General features: G+C 29.9%; 2 protein-coding genes across 2 annotated transcripts; one reads left to right on the top strand and one right to left on the bottom strand.

Moving 5' to 3' along the window:
- Window positions 1-3,476: 3,476 nt before the first annotated feature.
- On the top strand, window positions 3,477-7,279 carry LOC134688214 (uncharacterized). The gene is made up of 5 exons (XM_063548694.1): window positions 3,477-3,562; window positions 3,754-3,911; window positions 5,490-5,588; window positions 6,294-6,482; window positions 6,797-7,279. Exons 1-5 carry the CDS (start codon window positions 3,560-3,562, stop codon window positions 7,020-7,022), a joined length of 675 nt encoding a protein of 224 aa, XP_063404764.1. The 5' UTR covers window positions 3,477-3,559; the 3' UTR covers window positions 7,023-7,279.
- A 9,069-nt stretch (window positions 7,280-16,348) lies between these two features.
- Window positions 16,349-22,878, bottom strand: LOC134686390 (uncharacterized). Its single transcript, XM_063546060.1, has 5 exons — window positions 22,856-22,878; window positions 21,750-21,931; window positions 21,134-21,259; window positions 17,763-17,942; window positions 16,349-16,696 (listed from the first exon to the last, which is right to left on the bottom strand). Exons 1-5 carry the CDS (start codon window positions 22,856-22,858, stop codon window positions 16,483-16,485), a joined length of 705 nt encoding a protein of 234 aa, XP_063402130.1. The 5' UTR covers window positions 22,859-22,878; the 3' UTR covers window positions 16,349-16,482.
- Between the last annotated feature and the right edge of the window lie 192 nt (window positions 22,879-23,070).

Genomic DNA, 23,070 nt, shown 5'->3' with positions numbered 1-23,070 from the left:
TAGACAACCATGAAATCCTACTGTGCTATCATTTAATTTAGCTGGAGAACAATTGCAATAATGTCCCAGTTCCATCCGTCCCTCCTTTAACGATAAAAAACAATACAAAGGCCCCTGCATGACAAAATTTGAACCAGTTCAAATAACGAATAACTTAATAAAAAATAGTTAGATGCATGTGTGGTACAACAACAAAAACAAATTTCTTCCCTTCATAAGTTAATAAGTCGATCTATAAAGCACTATGCACTATGTAATAATTATGTGCTTGATCACGGAAGGTTGTATAGACCAAAATTCATGCATTTTGACCAGTACAATACTTTTAGGCAGTGTGTATTGTTCGTTTGTTGATTTTTATTCGCTCTAAGATTTACAGTTTACGTAAATTAGTTTTAATTCTATTTTTCACAATTTTTTTATGTCATTTTTATTGTATTCTATCCAACATTTACAGTATACGTATATTCCGTTCTTTCCAATATTTACTATGTACTTACATTACATCCTATTCAACATTTACAGTATATTAACCTTTATGTAATGTATTAAATTCAATATTCTAATATGACGTCCTTATTACGCTTTGTAAACACAGCCGTGTTCTAATTCAAATAGAACATGGGCTGCACGTGATTGACGTCACAATTGAAATTGCAACGTCAGATGAATTTTGAACAACGCCAGAGATCATAAATGGACATTTTTGTTGGTGTTGCTCGCTAGGAAATTAAATAAAAACATTCTAAAAGTAAGTTTAAATGCTTCTGTTCTTTTTTTATTGATAAACTGCTGATTTCCTATAACGTTTTTGGCTCATGAAATCAAAATGGTGACATTCCGAGCGTCTACTATAGGTCCGCTTCGAAGTGAAAGAGTTCAAATTTTCCTATTAGAATCGAAATAATTCTATCCTGCCATGCTCTATGCTCAATTTAACATGGGTAGGCATTATATTTGTAAACATTTAATACCTCGCTAACGCTCGGTATTAAGATATTAACAAATATAATGCCTACCCATGTTAAAATGAGCATAGAGCATGGCAGGATAGAATTATTTCTTAATTAACGCATTTGTCAGATATATGCAGTTGTTTTTCAAAATCTGATCGTTTTAAGTTTTTTGCATAAACTATGTTTTTGACTTTTGAGATTAAATATTCCTTAGGAATCGGTCGTCTCTCTTTTACAGAATATATGACGATTGTGTTCTATCCGACATTTACAGTAAACCTGTACTTACATTTCTTTGAATTCAATCCATCATTTGACGTATATGTACATCTATTGTATCCAACTTTAACAATATATGTACAATTGATTCAATATTTACAGTATACTTACATTTTATTTCATCCAATATTAACACTATAAGTATAACTTTATTTCTAAGCAACATGTACTCATATCTTTTTTTTTTATTCGATAGATTAGTAGCTTTGTATGAGTTAATGACATCAGTGTTTTGTTTAATGTCTTTGAATGGCTAAGGTTAGATTTATCTTCGTTTGGTTTCTTTCTCATTGTCGCTTTATCATCTTTTAGTTTGGGTATACATACGATGACTTTCCATTTTGATAAATGTTATTTATGTCTTGATCGGAGAACATTGATAAAGACAATATTGCATTATGTTCTTGCTTCTGTTTTATTCAATGATAGAACAGTAAAATTGAACTGAAATTGTATAATGAAAATCAGTATTTGTATGAATTATGACAATTTTCATCAAGTGAAATATTACGTGATGGGAAATAACTCTTTCTTCCTTCTGAAGATGTTGTTTCTTGTAATACATACTTGACTGAGATATATTGCAGAATTAATCATTATAGATTAACAGAACTGTTAGGATGTTTGATCATAGATGTAGTTGAACCATATGATGACATTTTCCAAGAGTTTTCTTTTCTGACAGCTCCATGATTTGATATACAATACAAGTAAATGATAGTGCAAAGGATGGATAGATGTATAGATAAAGGCAGCAGCAGTAGTATTTTGCTGTTCGAAAGTCATAAATCGATTGAGAGAAAACAATCCGTGTTACAAACTAAAACTATAAGAAGGTAACAAAGAAACAACAGAAACACTGAAGTGCAACAAAAAACGACAATACAACACACACAGAAACGAACTATAAGATAACAATTTACGTTAGCAACGTCATAACCTCCCCTGTAACTGTATCGTTTGCCCTTAAGAATTGATGTTTTCGATCCCGGTTTTGATAATGTTCAAACTAACACTGAAGACAAAAGTTAAACGAAATATCATGGCAATTTGTCGGCGGTATCAATTCTAATATCTATTCATATTCTAAACCATGTAAATAAAGTAAGATCGTTATTGGTGATTGAATATTACAAAGCTATATGATCTAGTTTTTTTGTGTTATGTTTTGATAATAGCATAAACGGCATCATTTGCACATGTTGTATTAGCCCTAAATGGTAATGGTGGTCTTTATTCGAACACCGCATTTTAAACTCATCAAAGATATGTTGTATGCCTTTCATTTATGTTTGCACCGTTTTGGCTGCTGATTCCCAATTACTGTTACATCTATTAAGTCAATATGGGTTGGGATGATTAAGTTATTTCCTTTTTGAATTTTCCTCAGAGTTTATTTTTTCCTGATTTTACATTTTACCAAATTTTGTCAATATCATAAAAGTCTAAACAACTGTCATACAATGAGGGGTTTAGCTAGCGATACAAAACCAGTTTTTGTTCACCATTTTCTTCGAGAAATGCCGGAAAAAATTAGAAATATGAAAGTCAACGTTTGCTTTTGTCAGTTTCAATGAACTTTCCCTTTTTGAATATTTTCGGTATTTTTTTTATTGTACTTTTGGACCTGCCTTATAATTTGGTACGCTACACGCGTGTTTCAAACAATCATATCAGTTACCAAGAATTGACACTGTATCCGTGTCTTTATTAAGAGGTATGAGATACAATATCTACGGGAGGCACCCAAACTGCCAACAACTAACACAAGAATTGATTTGATATATGTTGTAACTTGCTTAGTCGTTTCTAGGAACTTCCCGGGTGCCTATTGTATTACTATATACTGCAAATTTCAATAACTATAAAAATGAAGTATTGCTTACTGACAAACAGCCATGGATGTTTTTGTTGCAACATTTTGAAGGTAGGTGCATATATTTTATGTTGACTCTCGCTCGAATTCTAACTTTCTTGAAAGTTGAATATTTACATATGCACGGAAGACTATAAGGAACTACTGGTGCACATAAGGTTCAAAATATGACCTTATTTGATGTAAACAAACCCTTCCCTCTGACGCGATTAATCTTCATTATTTTTTACTATTTATATGTATGCCTATTTTTCTTGTGGTTTGACAGATATTTGATTAATTGGTACACAGGTATAATTTTAAAAAAAATAGAAACATGTGACGTAATAGGTCTTTGTAACGAAAGCTGCGATTGGCTTTGAAATCTTTTTCCTCGTGGCATTATAATACATAAAAGAAACGAGATTGTGAGGAATACAGAAAATACAGTTGTTCTAACGATCAAAAGATGGTAAGAGAAGTTTTCTTTCACTTATGGTATCTTAGCTCAGTAAAGCTGCAAAAAACCATTATATTCAATGTTTACAATTTTTAGATTGACACAATTTTAGACGATTAACAATAAAAAATTATTTAACGTCAGATTTCTTATATCTTTATTTAAATGTTATTATTACAATTAAAAACTTTTCTTTTATCTAGATGAAAATTTTTGTTGTGTTGTTTGCGCTACTAGGAGTATCTTCCGCTTACAAGTGTTCGGAGCCTGCAGAAATTGATTGGCCTGATAAGGTCAGAATATGTGATGAAGCATTTGGACAAAATCCTGCATGTGACGATACAATAAATCTATATAACCAGTAAGTATATTCTTTAACCATTCGCATTGTAGCAAGAATTATACATCTGAAATAAAAACTTGCTCTCACTCGGTTTTTTGTTAATGTATTATTATAAATCAACCTTATAACAGTAAATTCAGGAAGCAGCATTCGCTTTCTGATCTAAATGACTATTCGAATGTTATATATTTACATCAAATTTCGTTGAGTTTTCTTTCTTCTTACTAGCAAAAACGAATTTGCTTTAATTTTTTTTTATTTCATCGTATGAATTAAGCAAACCAAACAACAAAAAGATACATAAAAATTTGAAAAACGAAGAAAGAGCAGATAAGATAGCAGGTGTCATATATGTAAATAAATTGTATATTTGTTTCACATAATGACTAGTAGATAAAACAAAGATTGATTTTGACAATAAGTGATTGTCAGTAATTTATTTCAACAGTATAAGATGGTATGTTTGATTGATATATTAAATGTTTATCTTCAAAAATATGTTCAGTTATAAATATAATATGTTCATGATTCAGGCTGCAGTATTGTTGATAATAATTATTTGATTCAGCAAATCACGGTTATACACAGGCAAATTTCACTCACATCAATTTCAAGTGGATTTCAATTCATGTGAATCTCACGTGAAATTCTCATGAATTTCACCTCAAATGAGCTTATACGTGAATATCAAATGAAATCAGTTCATTCGAGTTTCACGTGAATCCCATGTGAAACGCACATGAAATTCACTTGAATATTTAAAATAAAGTAAATCAAATAGCATCTTAATTTTTAACCAAAGTGAAAGAATGAAAAAAAAAAAAAAAAAAAAAACAATTTGTAAATTTCACGTGAAATTCATGTAAACGTTTTCAGTGAGATTCATGTGAATCTCATTTCACGTGAAATTCACATGAATATTTTCACGTTGGTTCCATGTATAAGCTCGCTTGAGGTGAATCTCACACGCAATTTTTCAATTGAATGTTGCTTGTATACACATACTTAAAAGATCACAGGAACACACTCGCTTTAAGATTTTTTTTCCTAGGGAAGACATACATTGCATAGGAATATTGTCATGGACATTTTAACATATGTAAACACTATTGACTTAACTATGACAGCACACGTTAAACTTATCTTTAAGGATGTACTTGGGTGATTCAAGGTAAAATTAAATAAATCAAGAATTAAAAATTGATACTTTAAGAGTATTTGTTAAGGATCAAAATGAGCTAAAAATATTGATAGGCCATGGAGCTCCTTTTTGAAATATTTGAGTTATAAAATATGGCGGAAAAAGGCTGACTTGGACTTTTACCTTATATTTGCATTGGTATTAATATTATTTGGGTCTCAAACCAAAAGAAAGAAAATCAAGAATCTGCTTAAATTTTGTCAAATTACCTTTTGTGAGCTATTAAGTCTTATGTTAAAAGATAAAAAGGTGTTATGGGGCAAAATATTGTACATTGTATCGTACGGGAGAAAACCAAGGAGTCCGAACATTTGACACTTATTCCAAAACCTCACCTAAGTACATCTTTAAGTAAAATATATACTTTTTTTCATTGTGTTGGTTTTTGTTTTCAGTGTTGATATAGAAGACGCCCTTAAAGCTGACAAAGACCTCCTATCCTTCGTTGAGGATTCATGTAAAATATATTCTCCAGAACTTCCCGTTGAATATGAGTAAGTGTACATTCATATTATTAATGAATATTATGACATCTGTCATTATCGAGGGGTCAATATCGTTCTCAACGGCGTGATATAGTAGACATTTGATGTCATTTTTTGCTATCAGGATGTTCGAAGATAGAAAAAATTTATAACCAAATGTCTTGGTAACTGTCTTATATTTAGAAAATAAATAATGAAATATTTTTTATAAGTTTCGTGCGTCCAAATCGCTGATCTGGATATACATTCAATAGTAACGTTAAAATCCAAACTATCAAAAACCAAAAATGTATAAATAACTTAAACGTCAGGAGCTATATCACCAAAAGGAAAGAAAACCAATGTCGTTTAAAACATCTGATAAATATAATTAAAGCTTTATTTTTTTTTAAATGTCCGTATAAATAAGCATTACAACACAGTCATAGCATTTTTCTACACTATTTGTTTACAACACAGTAAAAGCCTTAATCCCAAAAAAATGCTATTACAACATCGTCATACCATTCAACCTGATTCAGTTATTACAATCCAGTCCTAGCATTCATTCACATTCTGTAATTACAAGTTATAATATTTAATCGCAACGTGTTTTGTTACAACAGAGTTGTAGATATGAGTGTGTGTTGGCGTCAGGCAATAGACGTACTAAGAAAAATAAAGTATATTATTTTTCCTTTGAGTAAAATTTATATGATTTTCCCCCCTTTTTAGACAATGTCCGATTGATGGCGGTGAGCTTGGAAAAACGCTAGGCAGATGTCAGAAGGTGTGTAATGGCGTGTATAAAAACATAACAGCTATAAATGTGCAAATGATGGACGATAAAACAATGGCAATGAGATGGAGCAAGTGTTTTGTTGTACGTCCATGGGAACAGAAAGTTTACTACATGAAATGCTTGTAAGTTATACTGTTTCACAAAGCTCTCTTATTCTCATGTGTTTTTTTTTTTAATTTTCAATTATCATTATCACTGTAGTAGTGTACGTATCGAAAAGACTTAGATTAGGTTCAAACTCACAGTTTCTAATACTTCTTTTAACATTTTATTAACCTTTATTCTCGATTCATGGTTTATAAATTAAATTGTCGATAAAAGAAGAGGTTCGGGCGCATCTTCTTGAATTCTTTTGTATGTTTGATCAAAATTAATCATTGAAAGCTTACTTATTTATTTCCAACATATAATTATTTGAAATCATTATTTATTCCAGAAATGATGCTCCAGAAACTTTTACTAGCACATCATTCAGATGTGTTCCAGACAACTTCATCAGACGTAGGGTTGCAGTATTCTGTCCAGAATTTAAAGAGCACCAATGTCAAAAAGTGGACCTCGAATTACCAACCAATTGTGCTGCAAGCCGATTTGAATGTGTCCAACCGAAGAAAACAAAGCAACAAAGCGTAGACAGCTTTTTCGATTCATTGTTTTTGTAGTTCTTTAAACAAAAAACAATCCACACGGTGCGGTGTAGGTCAAATGTAATGTTATCAGCAAAATCAACAGGACAGGAAGAAATAGATGACATGATTTAAAATTTGATCCTCACAGATTTGGAAAGTTTTGATTTACTTATTTTAAATCCATGCAGACTGTGATATTTTGTTGTTGTTTGTAATATTGTTCATTTCATCATCAATTATGCCATGTTCTTGTAATAGTGACTAATGTATAAATAAAATATAAACTTTTATATATCTGTGTCTTGTAGTTTTTAAAATTTCTTTTGGAAAGCTAATCAAAAAGTAATCTGCATGATAATATACTCGGGGAGATACTTTTTTGTCATAAGTTTTTTTTCCATTAAAAAAAAGATAGCATATCTTATAATCCCAAATTGACACATGAAACACTGACTATTACCGATGGTACGTGGATATAATGAACATAACTCTTATTAAGTGACAAACTGCTTCATACTGAATGCACATATTACACTACCTATAACTGATATAACGGGAACACGTTGCCTATTGATGATTGCACATGCATATACTGCCTATAACTGCAGGATGGCGTGTGAATATAATATCTATTACCGATTGGCACGTGGAGATGTAGCTAATAACTGTTGGCACGTGAAAAAAAGGTTTCAAAATGATTTCACGCGAAAAGCTGCCTACACCTTATGGCACTTAATCACAATTAACAGAACGTGAAGATACTGTCAAGTCCTGCAGGCAGGAAAACACACAAGCGAACAAACATTTCTAAAACTGATTGCACATGCATGCACTGCCTATAATTGTAGATATTATACCTATAAATGATGACATGTGACGGTACTTCCCATTACTGTTGGCACGTGAACACAAGGTTTTATAATGAAAGCACATGGACAGAATTGTCTATAACTGATGTCACTTTAATAAACCTTCTAGCCTTCTTACTGATGCCACGTGAACAAGTTTTCTATTATAACTGATGGAATGTGAAAATGTTTTAACTAATGCCACTTTTAGATACTGCCTATTATCACAAAAACTTGAACATCTAAACATATTACCTATTCCCAATATCACGCGAACACGCTTCATATTACAAACGTAATATGGACGGAAGTGAATACTATTCTTATCAGAAACATTTAACCCTAGATCTACTAGCTGACTTTGCGGTATGGGCTTTGCTCATTGTTGAAGGCAGAACGGTGACCTATAGTTGTTAATTTCTGTGTCATTTTGGTCTGTTGTGGAGAGTTGTCTCATTGGCAATCATACCACATCTTCCTTTTTATATAGACTGTTATTTTATATCTCTGTTGGTCATTAAGCTTTTCAACTGGTCCAAGAACATAGTTATCATCACTCGGTTTTCGTGTCTAAGAATAAATTCCCTTAACATAGAATTGTCCATTATCTGAGTTAGAGCTGGTAGACTTTTCTATAATTTGGATGTTATTTGTCCTAATAGTAGAACACTACACTACACTATAGATATCTTTTTTTTTTTGCAATTTTTTTAATTTGAATTTATTGTCTTAAAGACATTCCCTATAAAATAACTGTGTTCTCGGGCCCACGGTTTTGGTTCTTATAATTCCTTGGCTTTCAAATAATCAGCATTGAGAGTTTCCGATAACTATAACAACCACAATTCAAAAGGAAAATAATAGGTTTTCCAGAATATTAAAGTTAAGGGTTTAAAAAGATTAAATTACCGAACTTCAAGGAAAAATCTAAATGAAAAATCATATTACGAAATCAAAAGCTCAAAGTCATCAAATGAATTGTAATCAGCTGTCATATTCTTGATTTAAAATCTGATATATAAAACAGGCTATGTCGTCCATTACGTTTCCTAAGTGCTGATCTAAAAAAACATACATGTAGTGATTTATCCTAAATGCTTTTGTGGTTCTCAAGTTGAAGATACCATTTGCTAGTAATACTTTCTTTTAAGTTACCTATATAGCAACCAAAGAATGTCTCCTGTGAATGATTTCAAACAATTTAACACACTTCTTCCTTTGTTTTTAAATACTACTTTTTCATATATGTGTTTGCTGTCATCATATATAAATCCTGCGAGGGAAGAACAAAAAATTTGCGAAAGCAAATTTACAGATCTAACATTGTTGGGTTGATGTTTAAACGAGTTGTATATACATTATGTACACAGTCATGTATCACCATCATTGCTGGTGATCCGATGGATACATCTGTTGTAGAGTTGTCACTGACTCAGACGTACTTATAAATATAATTATTTTCTGTGACTGTATCTTGCATTAATTTGTAGGATCCTTTACTATAGATAATTGAGCTGATCTGTAACAATAACATCTCAATGCCTTATATATCATGTACTGTAGTACGCCGCTAGATTAAAACTGACGAGGAAAGGTAACACACGGCCACCGAAAGCTTTATTATTGTGAAGCCCAGGTGATCGTGTGGTCTAGCGGGACGGCTACAGTGCAGGCGATTTGGTGTCACGATATCTCAGTAGCATGGGTTCGAATCCCGTGAGGGAAGAACAAAAAATTTGCGAAAGCAAATTTACAGATCTAACATTGTTGGGTTGATGTTTAGACGAGTTGTATATACATTATGTACACAGCCATGTATCACCATCATTGCTGGTGATCCGATGGATACATCTGTTGTAGAGTTGTCACTTACTCAGACGTACTTATAAATATAATTTTTTTCTGTGACTGTATCTTGCATTAATTTGTAGGATCCTTTACTATAGATAATTGAGCTGATCTGTAACAATAACATCTCCATGCCTTATATATCATGTACTGTAGTACGCCGCTAGATTAAAACTGACAAGGAAAGGTAACACACGGCCACCGAAAGCTTTATTATTGTGAAGCCCAGGTGGTCGTGTGGTCTAGCAGGACGGCTACAGTGCGGGCGATTTGGTGTCACGATATCTCAGTAGCATGGGTTCGAATCCTGCGAGGGAAGAACAAAAAATTTGCGAAAGCAAATTTACAGATCTAACATTGTTGGGTTGATGTTTAGACGAGTTGTATATATATGCCATGTATCACCATCATTGATGTCGATCCGATGGATACATCTATTGTAGGGTTGTCACTGACTCAGACGTAGTCTAAATTGAAAACTACGTTCAAACCTATGATTGCGTTGGATAAAAACCGCATTTTTTATACGTGTGCATGTAAAACAAATTTCGTTGTAGAAGGGTCTAAATACTGCACAAACAATATATATATATATATATGTTAATGTATGGAGAAGATTTAAAATAAGTTGTAATAGCTTTTATAGCATTATATTTCTTGTAAATTGCAATTCAATATTACATAATAAAAATTTACGTTAACCAATATCGAGTACTGTGGATTCATTATTATTCGTTGGATACCAATCTTCGTGGATTTCGTGGGTAAAGGTGAACCACGAAGTCAAAGGTTCAACAAATTTCAAATGCAAAACAATTCACATCTAAACTAACGGCCAAAGTAATGTATGATTGTGTCTGTTGGGATTGCTTAAATAATGTGATCAATATAACGGACCTATAAACCTACATCTATCATACAAGCTGTTAAACTAGGTTACACCCACCAAAGTGCCTTCACCGGTCCAGAGAGAAGACGTTTGTTTTTTCTATTTGTTCCGTTCGTTGATGTAATCAAGCCTTTGATTTTGGCTTAATGAACTTCTCTTTTTCCAAATCTATCAGAGGAGATCGGTATTTTTGTTACTTAGTTACATTTTTATGTTATCAGACACTCTTAAAACTTGTTTCTAACTTTCTCTTCAACAAGACCACAGATAATTTCGATAGTCCGTGAAATATAAACATGGTACTGGTAACAATAGTTCACATTAATTTGATCAACACTATCTTCATTTTTTATCAGATTCTCTTTAAAGTTGATCCTTCTTGGTCATCTCGTCGTATCATGATACGAGAGGTCATTGGTTTTACCCTGTCGAAATAGTTCCAAAGACTAGAAATAGAATCAACTGCCTCTCCGTTTAGCATGTTTGATTTAAGAATAAGGTTAATAAAAATTATGACAAATATTCTGATAGACTTTTACTTTAAATAAAATTGAGAATGGAAATGGGGAATGTATCATGTTTTAGCATATTAGTCTAGTACTATGGAGGGTTGATATCTTGTTAACTTGTTTTCGTCCTGACTTGCAGGTTATATTTGCCCTTTGACATTAAATACAATCTATCCTCAATCGTGTTTTTGCTAAAATGCTAAAACATGATACATTCCCCATTTCCATTCTCAATTTTATTTAAAGTAAAAGTCTATCAGAATATTTGTCATCATTTTTTTTTGTTGTAGTTTTATTTTGGTTTATTTGGTGCCTCATATGAAAATGCCAAAATTAAACACACGAAAATAAAGCAAATACTAAATATTGAAACGAGGACCGGTACGACGATATCGCAATGCTAATTGTTGGGGGAAATATCTTATGTTATCATGTTTTCCGTATATTTCCTATAATTCTATGCATAGCCAAATCTGCAAATGAATATCGGGTATAATTTGACAACAACACTATATAATTTTTATTTAATTGTCAATTTTCTAAAATTGTTAAGAAAACACAATATGAATTTGTATTCACACATGTCATAAATATGCCCGGTAATTACTGAATTGACACCAGTATTGGTAATAAGAATACTCCTTTGCATTCTTTATCTTCTATTGATTAAAATTTACTGCCAAGACATACGGATTAAAATTTAAATCCTTGATCGTGAATTTTTTCAGAGATAATGATTAAAATTTATTTCATGTGATTTTGGTAAAAAATAAATAATCTATTTAAAATCACTTTTCTTTTAGCGTTCAACCCCCGAGATATCGAACTATTTGCAATTGCATTCGTATCCAATTCCTTCATTTAGTTAACTTTGTTGTGTTTCTAGTTTGTGTAGGACATTGATATTTTGTCAATATACATACTCGGGTAAATAAGGGCAAATACGAATGTGTTCGCACACTTCTTTTGTTCCAGAATCAAATACATCATTTGGGCGAAGCACTAAAATTACATGCACCAAAATAAAACACATGCCTTTTGAGTGAAAACCGCCAAAATATCCCGACGTCAAAATTTCCCAATTTACGGTATTTGATTTTGCCATGTGATTATGGACTTTCCGATTGGATTTTCCTCTAAGTTCAGTATTTTTGTGATCTTACTTTTTAAAACAATGTCAAGTATTATCTCATATGATAGCTGTATTCACACAGATTAAAAAAGTACATTGTTTATATATACCTTTGCCTGAAAAATTGAGATAATTTGCAACCGCTTATTTTTATAAAATGTCATTTCCAGTCTTAAATGATATGTTTATTTATGCGTATAACAATTATATGGTTTCAAGGTACTTTATCAGGAAAATAAAGTGCTCAAAATGGTACATCCGGTTCACAAAAGGTCAATTCCAGTTGACAAGATCATATGTGACCTAACATATTGAAAAAAGACCATTATGGTTTGATATGTACCAATTTGAAGTAATAATCAATCAACCTTGAACTAATAACATTTTACGGGCTATAACTTTAATGAGCTGTTATTTAAAAGTGTCAGAAAAAAATGCAAATTCAAACAAGAGTCAAAATTACGACCTTCACCAGTGATCTTGACCTCATTTTCTAATCATATCGGATATGCTCTTTACGTCGTAACTACAATCTCCTTCCCTTTAATGAATGTGACCTACCGAATTAGACTATTTACCGGATTTGTTATAACATGAGCAACACGACGGGTGCCATATGTGGAGCAGGATCTGCTTATCATTCCGGAGCACCTGAGATCACCCCTAGTTTTTGGGTGTGTTCGTGTTGCTTATTCTTTAGTTTACTATGTTGTGTCATGAGTATAATTGTTTGTCTGCTTTTTTTTTCATTTTTAGCCATGGCGTTGTCAGTTTTTTTTTCGATTTATTGGTTTGACTGTCCCTCTTTTCTAAGTTGATACCCATCAAATAAAAAGTTAATACAGATAACAGTTTATGAGTTGCAAAAACATAACGACAAATTTATTTGGTAGAGGTAGATAACTCCTACAAGATTTTACCGGATTATTACTATCCAAAACCCCTAAACATATAACAACACATAAGAACAAGAGTTTTGTCGTTATCTTTTATAGTTATGGATGCGATACATGAACAAGAAAAGGAGTGTTTGTGGAGATTACTCTTATACTTAGAAGCGTTCGCCTAAAAAGGGTGAGTTTTAAAAGCGTGATAACTGTTTGTTATAATATCAAAAGCCTCTTAGTGACATTCTATGACACTATTTTATACATCAAGACATGGGATTTATGGAAGAAGGAAAAAAGACAAAAATTGAAAACATTTTTTTAGGAGAACAACTGATGGTATTTGCCCTCAAAATTTGTGCAAGTTAAAGAACAATTCATGAGATCAGTATGACCGGTCTTAAATGATACCTGAAGACTGATTTTAAAAATAATGTTCTTTTATTAAAACATAGTTTGGGTATAATTTAAAATAGCATAGCAATTCACTTTAAAACAATTTATTTTATAATAAAGATTGAGTGAAGTTTTCTGAGATTTTGTATGCACCTTTTATATGTTCTCCCTGCTGACATCCCTCTCTGGACCCGGGTTATGAGCTTCGTAACTCATCGTTTGCAGTTAATGAAGATTTGACATGTATATACTATGTATGGTAATAGTCTTTTGGCGTGGCTTTGTACTTTGTGCCATTTTGTTATTGTGAAAGGAGAGTAAGGTAGCCTGTCATGTAAAATGCAAGATCATTTCAATTTAAATATTCTAATGGTTTAAAAACAATTTTTTTAAGATATTATGCTCTTTTAGCTAATAAATTATGAAGTTTTAACAGAATGATCAATAAAGGCAACAGTAGTAAACATCTGTTAACAAGCCATGAATCGATTCGGCGAAAACAAATATGGATAACAAACTTAACACGAAAGAAAATCACCAAAAGTATGAGAAAAGTCACGTGACAGTTTAGGATAGAATCTAACTTGATGATTGGATAACTCGCAAAAAAGTTGTTTGGATGATGAGTATACATAACAATTTCATTTAACTTAGTGCAACTGAATAAAACACAGGTTTTTCATTCAAAATGAATGAGAAAATATATCAGCTGTGTATAAGGTCAATATTTTGACCAAAAAAATTGTCAAGTGGGTCATTATACAAAAAATCATGCAATGTACATAATCCAAGGACGAGTATATGATACTGATGATGTGATTATATACGATAACATAATATCACTTTACAGCATTAACAATTCAATATATTTATAAATATCTATAAACGGACAAAAAAAAACATGAATTACCATAAAACTGATCATTCAATATCATAAGTTTAACAAAGTCAAACCTGAGAATCGTCTTACTATTATCTTACTAATGTATTGATACCAAGTTTTCATAGTGACCTTCTGCCTTGTTATGTAACATAATTTGATAGGTTAGTTGAAATTATTATCCATTGTGAAAGGAGAGTAAAGTAGCCTGTCATGCAAAATGCAGGATAATTCTAATTGTAATATTTATTCTAATTCACAAACATTGTATTATATGATATGCTTTTAAAGCTAGTACGTTATGAAACTCCTGTTTTGAGGTGTGATATAGGTTTTGTTCTTTTACATAATGATCAATAAAGGCAATAGTAGTAAACGCCTGTTCACAAGTGATAAATCGATTCGGCAAAAACAAATATGGATTACAGACTAAACCCGAAGGAAACCCACAAAAAGTACGAGTAAAACAACGGAACAATATGGGATAAAATCTTACTACTTCATTGAATAACTCTCAAAAAAGGTGTTTGAAATAAGAAAAGTCAACCCAAGGCATGAGCCACGTCGTGTAGATAATTACATATAGCTATTAAACACTTCACAATATACCGATTAAGAAGACAAAAAAGCTGGAAACATAAAAAGACGCAAAGAATCGCGTGAAGAACAAGGCCAGATGTGTATGTCAAGAAGATCATGGATTTGGTATTATTGATAATGAGAAAACTATTCGAAACAACCACATTGACCCTGTCAATATTGAACAAACCCTATACCATACCGTATCCATAAAGCTCCAAAATTATCCATGCGAAACTAATCAAACGCAAAAATCAACGGTCATAATGTGAGACACCTTACAAAGATAAAAACATATTAAAAGTATTTTCAACATGCGACTTCTCTAAAAGTCTACTCCAGATTTAATAAGTCTCAACTGTTCATACATACATTAATGAGATATTTACTAACATGACTAAGTTCTGTATACCAACAATTCTAATTTCATTTTCAATATGAAACTAGTCTATTGAATTCCGCGTTAACTGTTGGAACTTAAAGTCATAGCGCATAGTTTTATCCTAGTAGTTTACTGTAACATCACTGTCCCATGCTAGGAGAGGGTTGTGCGCTCACACACATGTTTAATCACGCCACATTGTGTATGCACCTGCACTAGGATCTTGTACTACATTTGAGTTCCAAACAAAGAGCATAATAAAACGGAGCAATTGTTCATTGTTGAGATGTAGGAGAGTTTCAAAACTTTATATTAAAATTTTGACATGCATATAGACAAGTAAGAAATGTATAAAAAGGACGGATAAGAAAGAAGGCAGTTCATCCTAACAGTAAAAATGTATGTAGGAAAAAGTGTCAGATAATAATATAATAATAAATTATATCACTATATAGGTTACATCGACAGATGACATAGTCTGGGTTTTATGAACTGTTATAGGAAAAATATTCTCATATCGACCTCATGCAAATTCTATATTATTATATAAGCCCTGTGAATTTGTCAAAAATAGAACAAACATTCATTTGAATGATGTTAACTATTATAATTATATGTAGGACAGAGGTGAAATATGCTAAAAGTATAATAAGTTGTATGTTCAAGAGAGGTGACAGATACAAAAGATATACTCATACGTTCAAAAATATTGTTTAACAATCAAAAGCGACAACACACAAGCATTATTGCTCACAACACAGCATAGAAACTAAAGACTGAGAATCAATAAACTAACCAAAAACTGGATGTGATCTTATGTGCTACAGTAGGGTAGGCATAGTCTGCTTCCCATGTGGCACCCGTAAATGTTTATTAATGCAGATACACCCCTTGCTAACAAACAATGCAAAAAACCTACAAGATTCGTCAAATCTATTTTACTACAATATTATAAAATTCAATTGTATAGTTTAGGTTGTTGTAATTTTGAAATAAATAATAGAAGTACAAAATTTAATGCTATTTTTATTAAATACTTCTGTTAGGATTTGTAAGTAGATATAAACATTAAAAACAATACACATAAATGATGAGGATGAAATATATTGCACATGCCCTTGTAAGTGACTTAATACTGTTCTATCATTTTAGAGAATTTTTTTGAGGGGGGAATGTATCGTCACATCCAACCTTTACACAACTACAGGCTGTTGGGATCTTCTCGGCATGGAGAGTTATTCTTCCATTGTCGCTGGGGCATAACACTGCCATGGTTCTGGTGACGTAATTGGTTGGTCGACAGTAATAATCTTTTTGTGGTGCATAATGGAATCTACATTTTGTTGTTCTCTTATGGCTGTAAAATTAAAAGTAACAACAAATTAAATTAACAAAATAACATCATATTGAACATGATATATATAACTCTCTAGGAATAAGTTAAATGGGGTGCAGGTTACACCCCAATGAAACAAATATCAAATGATACAAATACCCCACGGTATATAATGAAAGCGAACACAAGTCTTCAACGATAAACTTTTGTGAGGGTTTGGATGGCGTCCCTCATTTATTGTTTTTATTTTTTGGTAATTTCCCCCATTTTTAATTGTGTTTACTCATTATTCTCTATTCTTAATATTTAGGCTTATTTTTCACTATTTGTTCCCTAATTTCTGCATTTTTTGCCCTTTATTATCTTTCCCGTTTACCCCTACCAAACCTTAATGTGTCTCATTCATTTACAATGGGATAAAGCAATACATGTAGATAAGAAAACACACATACTGATAACAAGCTATAAGGGACAAGATTGGAAAGAATGGGAAGCGAGGGATCATTAATTATTCGTTCAAAGGATATCGGGGACAGTCGAAAGTAACAGACAATACAACAGCCATCACTAACCACTTCCATCCGACTTCTCTTAATAAAGAACAATAGACAATAAACCAGGAATATGGTTGATATAGACTCACATGATACAGGTATACTACGTTGGGGCATTGCATTAAACATGCGAAAATATGTATGTTTATAATATGAAAATAATTAACTCATTAACTGGACCAGCAAACACATTATATTCTAGGGGATAACAAAAATATGAATCATTAAGATCAGATATATGAACATGGTCACGTTTAGCCTATATATTATTTTGACCCACTACAGTTGCATGTCTTTTTGTTTCGATTGGTTGCCATTTAATTCAGAAATATTTTGCGTGTTTCTCTCATTTTCTGTATTCATTCGTTTATTATTAAACATGAATAAGAGGAAGGATACTTATACTTCAGAAAGGCAGCAACCAAACTCTAAACAAGGCATACTTTTCTTCTATTTTTACTTTATTTTGGTTGATCATAGTGCTCGTTTTTTTTATAACTTAATGATATGTTTGAGACTAAAAATTTACTCACCCTATACACTCCACTTTATGAATAGTTTGGACTCCTCGGTCGCCTAAAACGACTTCACAAATTTCATCGCCTAGTTTTTTCCCAGTCATTATTTGGTTGATGGATCTATAAATATGGGTCACCAGTGTGCGTACTTCTCTGCACATAGGGAATTTATGGATCTTTGCCATTTTCGTCATTCTGAAATGAAAACATGCATTGAAATATTTATCTAAATCCTTTTGTGACAATGTGATATTATTCTAGTGTAGTTTTTATAACGAAATAGAAGAATATTTTAAGACATATTAACACATGGTAAAGTTAAAATTACTGTAAAATGTTACTAGTATTACTGCAAACAGTCGAACGAATTGCTTGTGGTTTTTTTTAAATATATTAAAATAATAATAATAAAAAAAAAATTATAGAAAAAAAAGCATAAAGTGAAATGATTAGAAGTAACATATTAGTTGATCAGAGTAAAATGTCTTACGATGTATGCCTTTTATTTGCTTTGATCTAAATCAAAAGCTCATACTCAACATGTAGCAAGGTAGAAAAACAAACATAAACTATAAAGTATAAACTTATCGGAAAAACAAACATAAACTATAAAGTATAAGCTTATCAAAATGAGCTTAAAATGTCATACGTTCATGTCATATTTAAAGTCATTACTGTTTATTTATATTCATTATTGGTCATAAATAATCATTACTTTATCTCTTTTAAACATAAGTATGTATTGATTGTTTAATTTTTCATTTTTAAACATAAGTAAGTATTGATTGTTTAATTTTTCATTTTTAAACATAAGTAAGTATTGATTGTTTAATTTTTCATGTTAAACATAAGTAAGTATTGATTGTTTAATTATTCATTTTAAACATAAGTAAGTATTGATTGTCTAATTATTCATTTTAAACATAAGTAAGTATTGAATGAATGAATGAATATTTTATTTGCGAAAGCATAAATAATATGCTATGGCAATACATAAACAAGTATATACAATGTGACAAAACAACAGATAGCAGAGAAAAATACATAATATAATAAAGGTACAATTAATTCACAATACATAATCTAATTTTCCAAGCATATTTCAGATAGTTACACAGTTTAGTTGTGATTGATTTTGATTTTGCTTGAAGTAAATGAAAAAGTTTTAAATTATTTGGCCAAGAACAATAATATTTTGGCAAATGTTCTTGTCTCACAGTTCTGTAAGCTGGACATACAAGTATAAAGTGGTATTCATTTTCAATACAAGCCATATTGCAGTAAGTAAGTATTGATTGTTTAATTATTCATTTTAAACATAGGTAAGTATTGATTGTTTAATTTTTCATTTTAAACATAAGTAAGTATTGATTGTTTAATTTTTCATTTAAACATAAGTATGTATTGCTTGTTTAATTATTCATTTTAAACATAAGTAAGTATTGATTGTTTAATTTTTCATTTTAAACATAAGTAAGTATTGATTGTTTAATTTTTCATTTTAAACATAAGTAAGTATTGATTGTTTAATTTTTCATTTTAAACATAAGTAAGTATTGATTGTTTAATTTCATTTTAAACATAAGTAAGTATTGATTGTTTAATTTTTCATTTAAAACATAAGTAAGTATTGATTGTTTAATTATTCATTTAAAACATAAGTAAGTATTGATTGTTTAATTATTCATTTAAAACATAAGTAAGTATTGATTGTTTAATTATTCATTTTAAACATAAGTAAGCATTGATTGTTTAATTTTTCATTTTAAACATAAGTAAGTATTGATTGTTTAATTTTTCATTTTAAACATAAGTAAGTATTGATTGTTTAATTTTTCATTTTAAACATAAGTAAGTATTGATTGTTTAATTTTTCATTTTAAACATAAGAAAGTATTGATTGTTTAATTATTCATTTAAAACATAAGTAAGTATTGATTGTTTAATTATTCATTTAAAACATAAGTAAGTATTGATTGTTTAATTATTCATTTAAAACATCAGTAAGTATTGATTGTTTAATTATTCATTTTAAACATCAGTAAGTATTGATTGTTTAATTATTCATTTTAAACATAAGTAAGTATTGATTGTTTAATTATTCATTTTAAACATAAGTAAGTATTGATTGTTTAATTTTTCATTTTTAAACATAAGTAAGTATTGATTGTTTAATTTTTCATTTTAAACATAAGTAAGTATTGATTGTTTAATTTTTCATTTTAAACATAAGAAAGTATTGATTGTTTAATTATTCATTTAAAACATAAGTAAGTATTGATTGTTTAATTATTCATTTAAAACATAAGTAAGTATTGATTGTTTAATTATTCATTTAAAACATCAGTAAGTATTGATTGTTTAATTATTCATTTTAAACATCAGTAAGTATTGATTGTTTAATTATTCATTTTAAACATAAGTAAGTATTGATTGTTTAATTATTCATTTTAAACATAAGTAAGTATTGATTGTTTAATTTTTCATTTTTAAACATAAGTAAGTATTGATTGTTTAATTATTCATTTAAAACATAAGTAAGTATTGATTGTTTAATTTTTCATTTTAAACATAAGTAAGTATTGATTGTTTAATTTTTCATTTTAAACATAAGTAAGTGTTGATTGTTTAATTATTCATTTTAAACATAAGTAAGTATTGATTGTTTAATTATTCATTTTAAACATAAGTAAGTATTGATTGTTTAATTATTCATTTTAAACATAAGTAAGTATTGATTGTTTAATTTTTCATTTTTAAACATAAGTAAGTATTGATTGTTTAATTATTCATTTAAAACATAAGTAAGTATTGATTGTTTAATTTTTCATTTAAAACACAAGTAAGTATTGATTGTTTAATTTTTCATTTTAAACATAAGTAAGTATTGATTGTTTAATTATTCATTTTAAACATAAGTAAGTATTGATTGTTTAATTATTCATTTTAAAACATAAGTATGTATTGATTAGTTAATTATTCATTTTAAACATAAGTAAGTATTGATTGTTTAATTTTTCATTTTAAACCAAATAGTATTAAATCGATACAAAACGTCTTCAAAATTAAAACTAGTATCATTATTTCTGCATTATTCTAAAAAAAAAATTAAAGAAATCTGAGCCTTATTTTGTGATTGTGAGTATTTATTTCATTCTGAAAAAAAACCAGATAGCAAAGTTGAAATGTGTTGATATAAAGGATTCGTATCAGCTCCAAATTGAACAAGAGTTCATTAAAAAAAACTCATTTAGATGCTATAGGTTTTGAATGAAACAAAAACAGTTAATATGCACTCTGACCGTTCCGTCTCAAGACATTTCTCAAGACAACATTATAAAATCGTCAGTGCTTAATTGAAATTTCTATTTTTAAAATTTATTTACCCAGATCCTCTGATATCCTCAACTGCATTTTGTTTAGAGAAAACGTGTTTTGAAACACCGTCGCATTCTTTGCTGTGTTTTAAGTAATTCACAAAACTTCCATCTGAGTCTTTCATTGCTTGACGGCTGTAAGAGAGAGTTTTATTTATATTTCATGAAAAAGTCAATCACATCTTTAATTTCAAGGCTGTTCAATAAGCCTTAACTGTATGTAGAGATAAGCTGATTTAATTAGTATGAAGCGGAAAGATGATTTATTTAGTATAAAATGGAAGCATAATTTGACTTATCTACTTATTTTCATATTAAAACACAATGACTGTTATGCTATACAAAATGATGAAATATCGGATCAAGTGAATGGTTTTTTTTTATTTGTATTTGTTTTTGCCTTAAGTGAAGCATGTGTGTGCATTCTATCTTTGATCTTTACTTTTTGTACTTTTTGTTGTAACATATCACCAACGTTTTAATGGACTTTGGATAAACCTCAAAGATTACCTCGGAATCTTGTGTATTTTGTAAGTGCTGCCATTATATTTTTAATTATTGCATAACCACGGCATATATGATGAGTTTACTTGTTAATAACTTTTCGTATAATACGAGTACTTACATGTTATATCTAACGTAGGTTTCTGGAACCTTACTCTTATCACATATCCATTCCTGTGGTGGTAGACATTGTCTATACAACAAGTCGTATTTCTGACAGAGCTGCCATTTGTTACTCTTCGGATTAGGGAGAGCAGTAGCAAGCGTCACAGCTATGACAGCAATATAAAGTTGAAGTGGAACCTGAGAGAAAAATAATACGTGTTTTTAAAGGAACTTTTTTTCTGCTATCTTATATTTTATCTATTTTATGATAGTTTTTGTTCACAGGAATAATATGCTTAAAGTTTATCATACATTTCATCTTATATAGTTTATTTATTCAAACAATTTATGCTTTAATATCTCCAAATGAATGAAAAGACATAATGCTGGAAATAAACAAACTTCTATTAGCAAATAGAGAAAACATATATATATGACAAAAGAGAGAGGGATTTCTGATGCAACAGTTAGGAACTCTTCATCCTGATAAACTCAATGAGAGAGATGAAAATAATTTAAAAACAACTCTAAATAATAATCTTGAAATCATAAAAATTGATATATAGAAATTCATACAGTTTATTGAATATCCAAATTCTGATAAACTTTTACTCCAACTTTATGTAGTTTGAGCTACAAACATGTTTTTTTATAGAACATCAATAAATTATTAAACTTTAACTCAAATTTTGTGAAGTTCAAGCTTAATTTCTTTTTTGTCATGCATCCGATTTCACCATGAGAGGTGCGCATGCCCAATGAAGCTAATTTGTTTAGCGATATATTGTGTAAATGTATTAAAAAATCTTATAGATCTTTTTAATGTATTAATTAATTTCATAAATGTTTACTAAATATAAGAATTTCTTAAAAAATCTACATAATCTTACTATTTATAGACTTTCATATAGACTTCTTTAAAATAAAGCAATATATTCATAATATTTCCTATAGAAAAAAGTTTTCCTTTAGAAAATAGTTTTATCCAAATAGGAAATTTGTTTTTATTTTAACTGTGACCTTAACTTTAAATTTAGACAAATTTGTCATATTTTAATAGTTGTTCATAAAATTTTACTCATTATAAGAATTTCTTTTTAATTAATTAAGATTTAATCTTACCATTGTTAATTCTTGTTCTGATTCAAAATTAAATCTGATTTCTAAACTAGAAAATATGGATATTTATATGCTTAAACGAGGAAATTACCTTCTATGATTTTTATACATCGTTTTTTGATTCGTCCTTTTATTTGTACGTTATACACTGATGTATTAAAAAGTCTTTAGGCTATGTTAACAAAATAAAAGTTACGTCACAACAATGATTATCATAT

This window comes from Mytilus trossulus, chromosome 10 (assembly GCF_036588685.1).
Source record: "Mytilus trossulus isolate FHL-02 chromosome 10, PNRI_Mtr1.1.1.hap1, whole genome shotgun sequence".
NCBI lineage: Eukaryota > Metazoa > Mollusca > Bivalvia > Mytilida > Mytilidae > Mytilus > Mytilus trossulus.
This window is presented reverse-complemented; position numbering and strand designations above follow the sequence as displayed.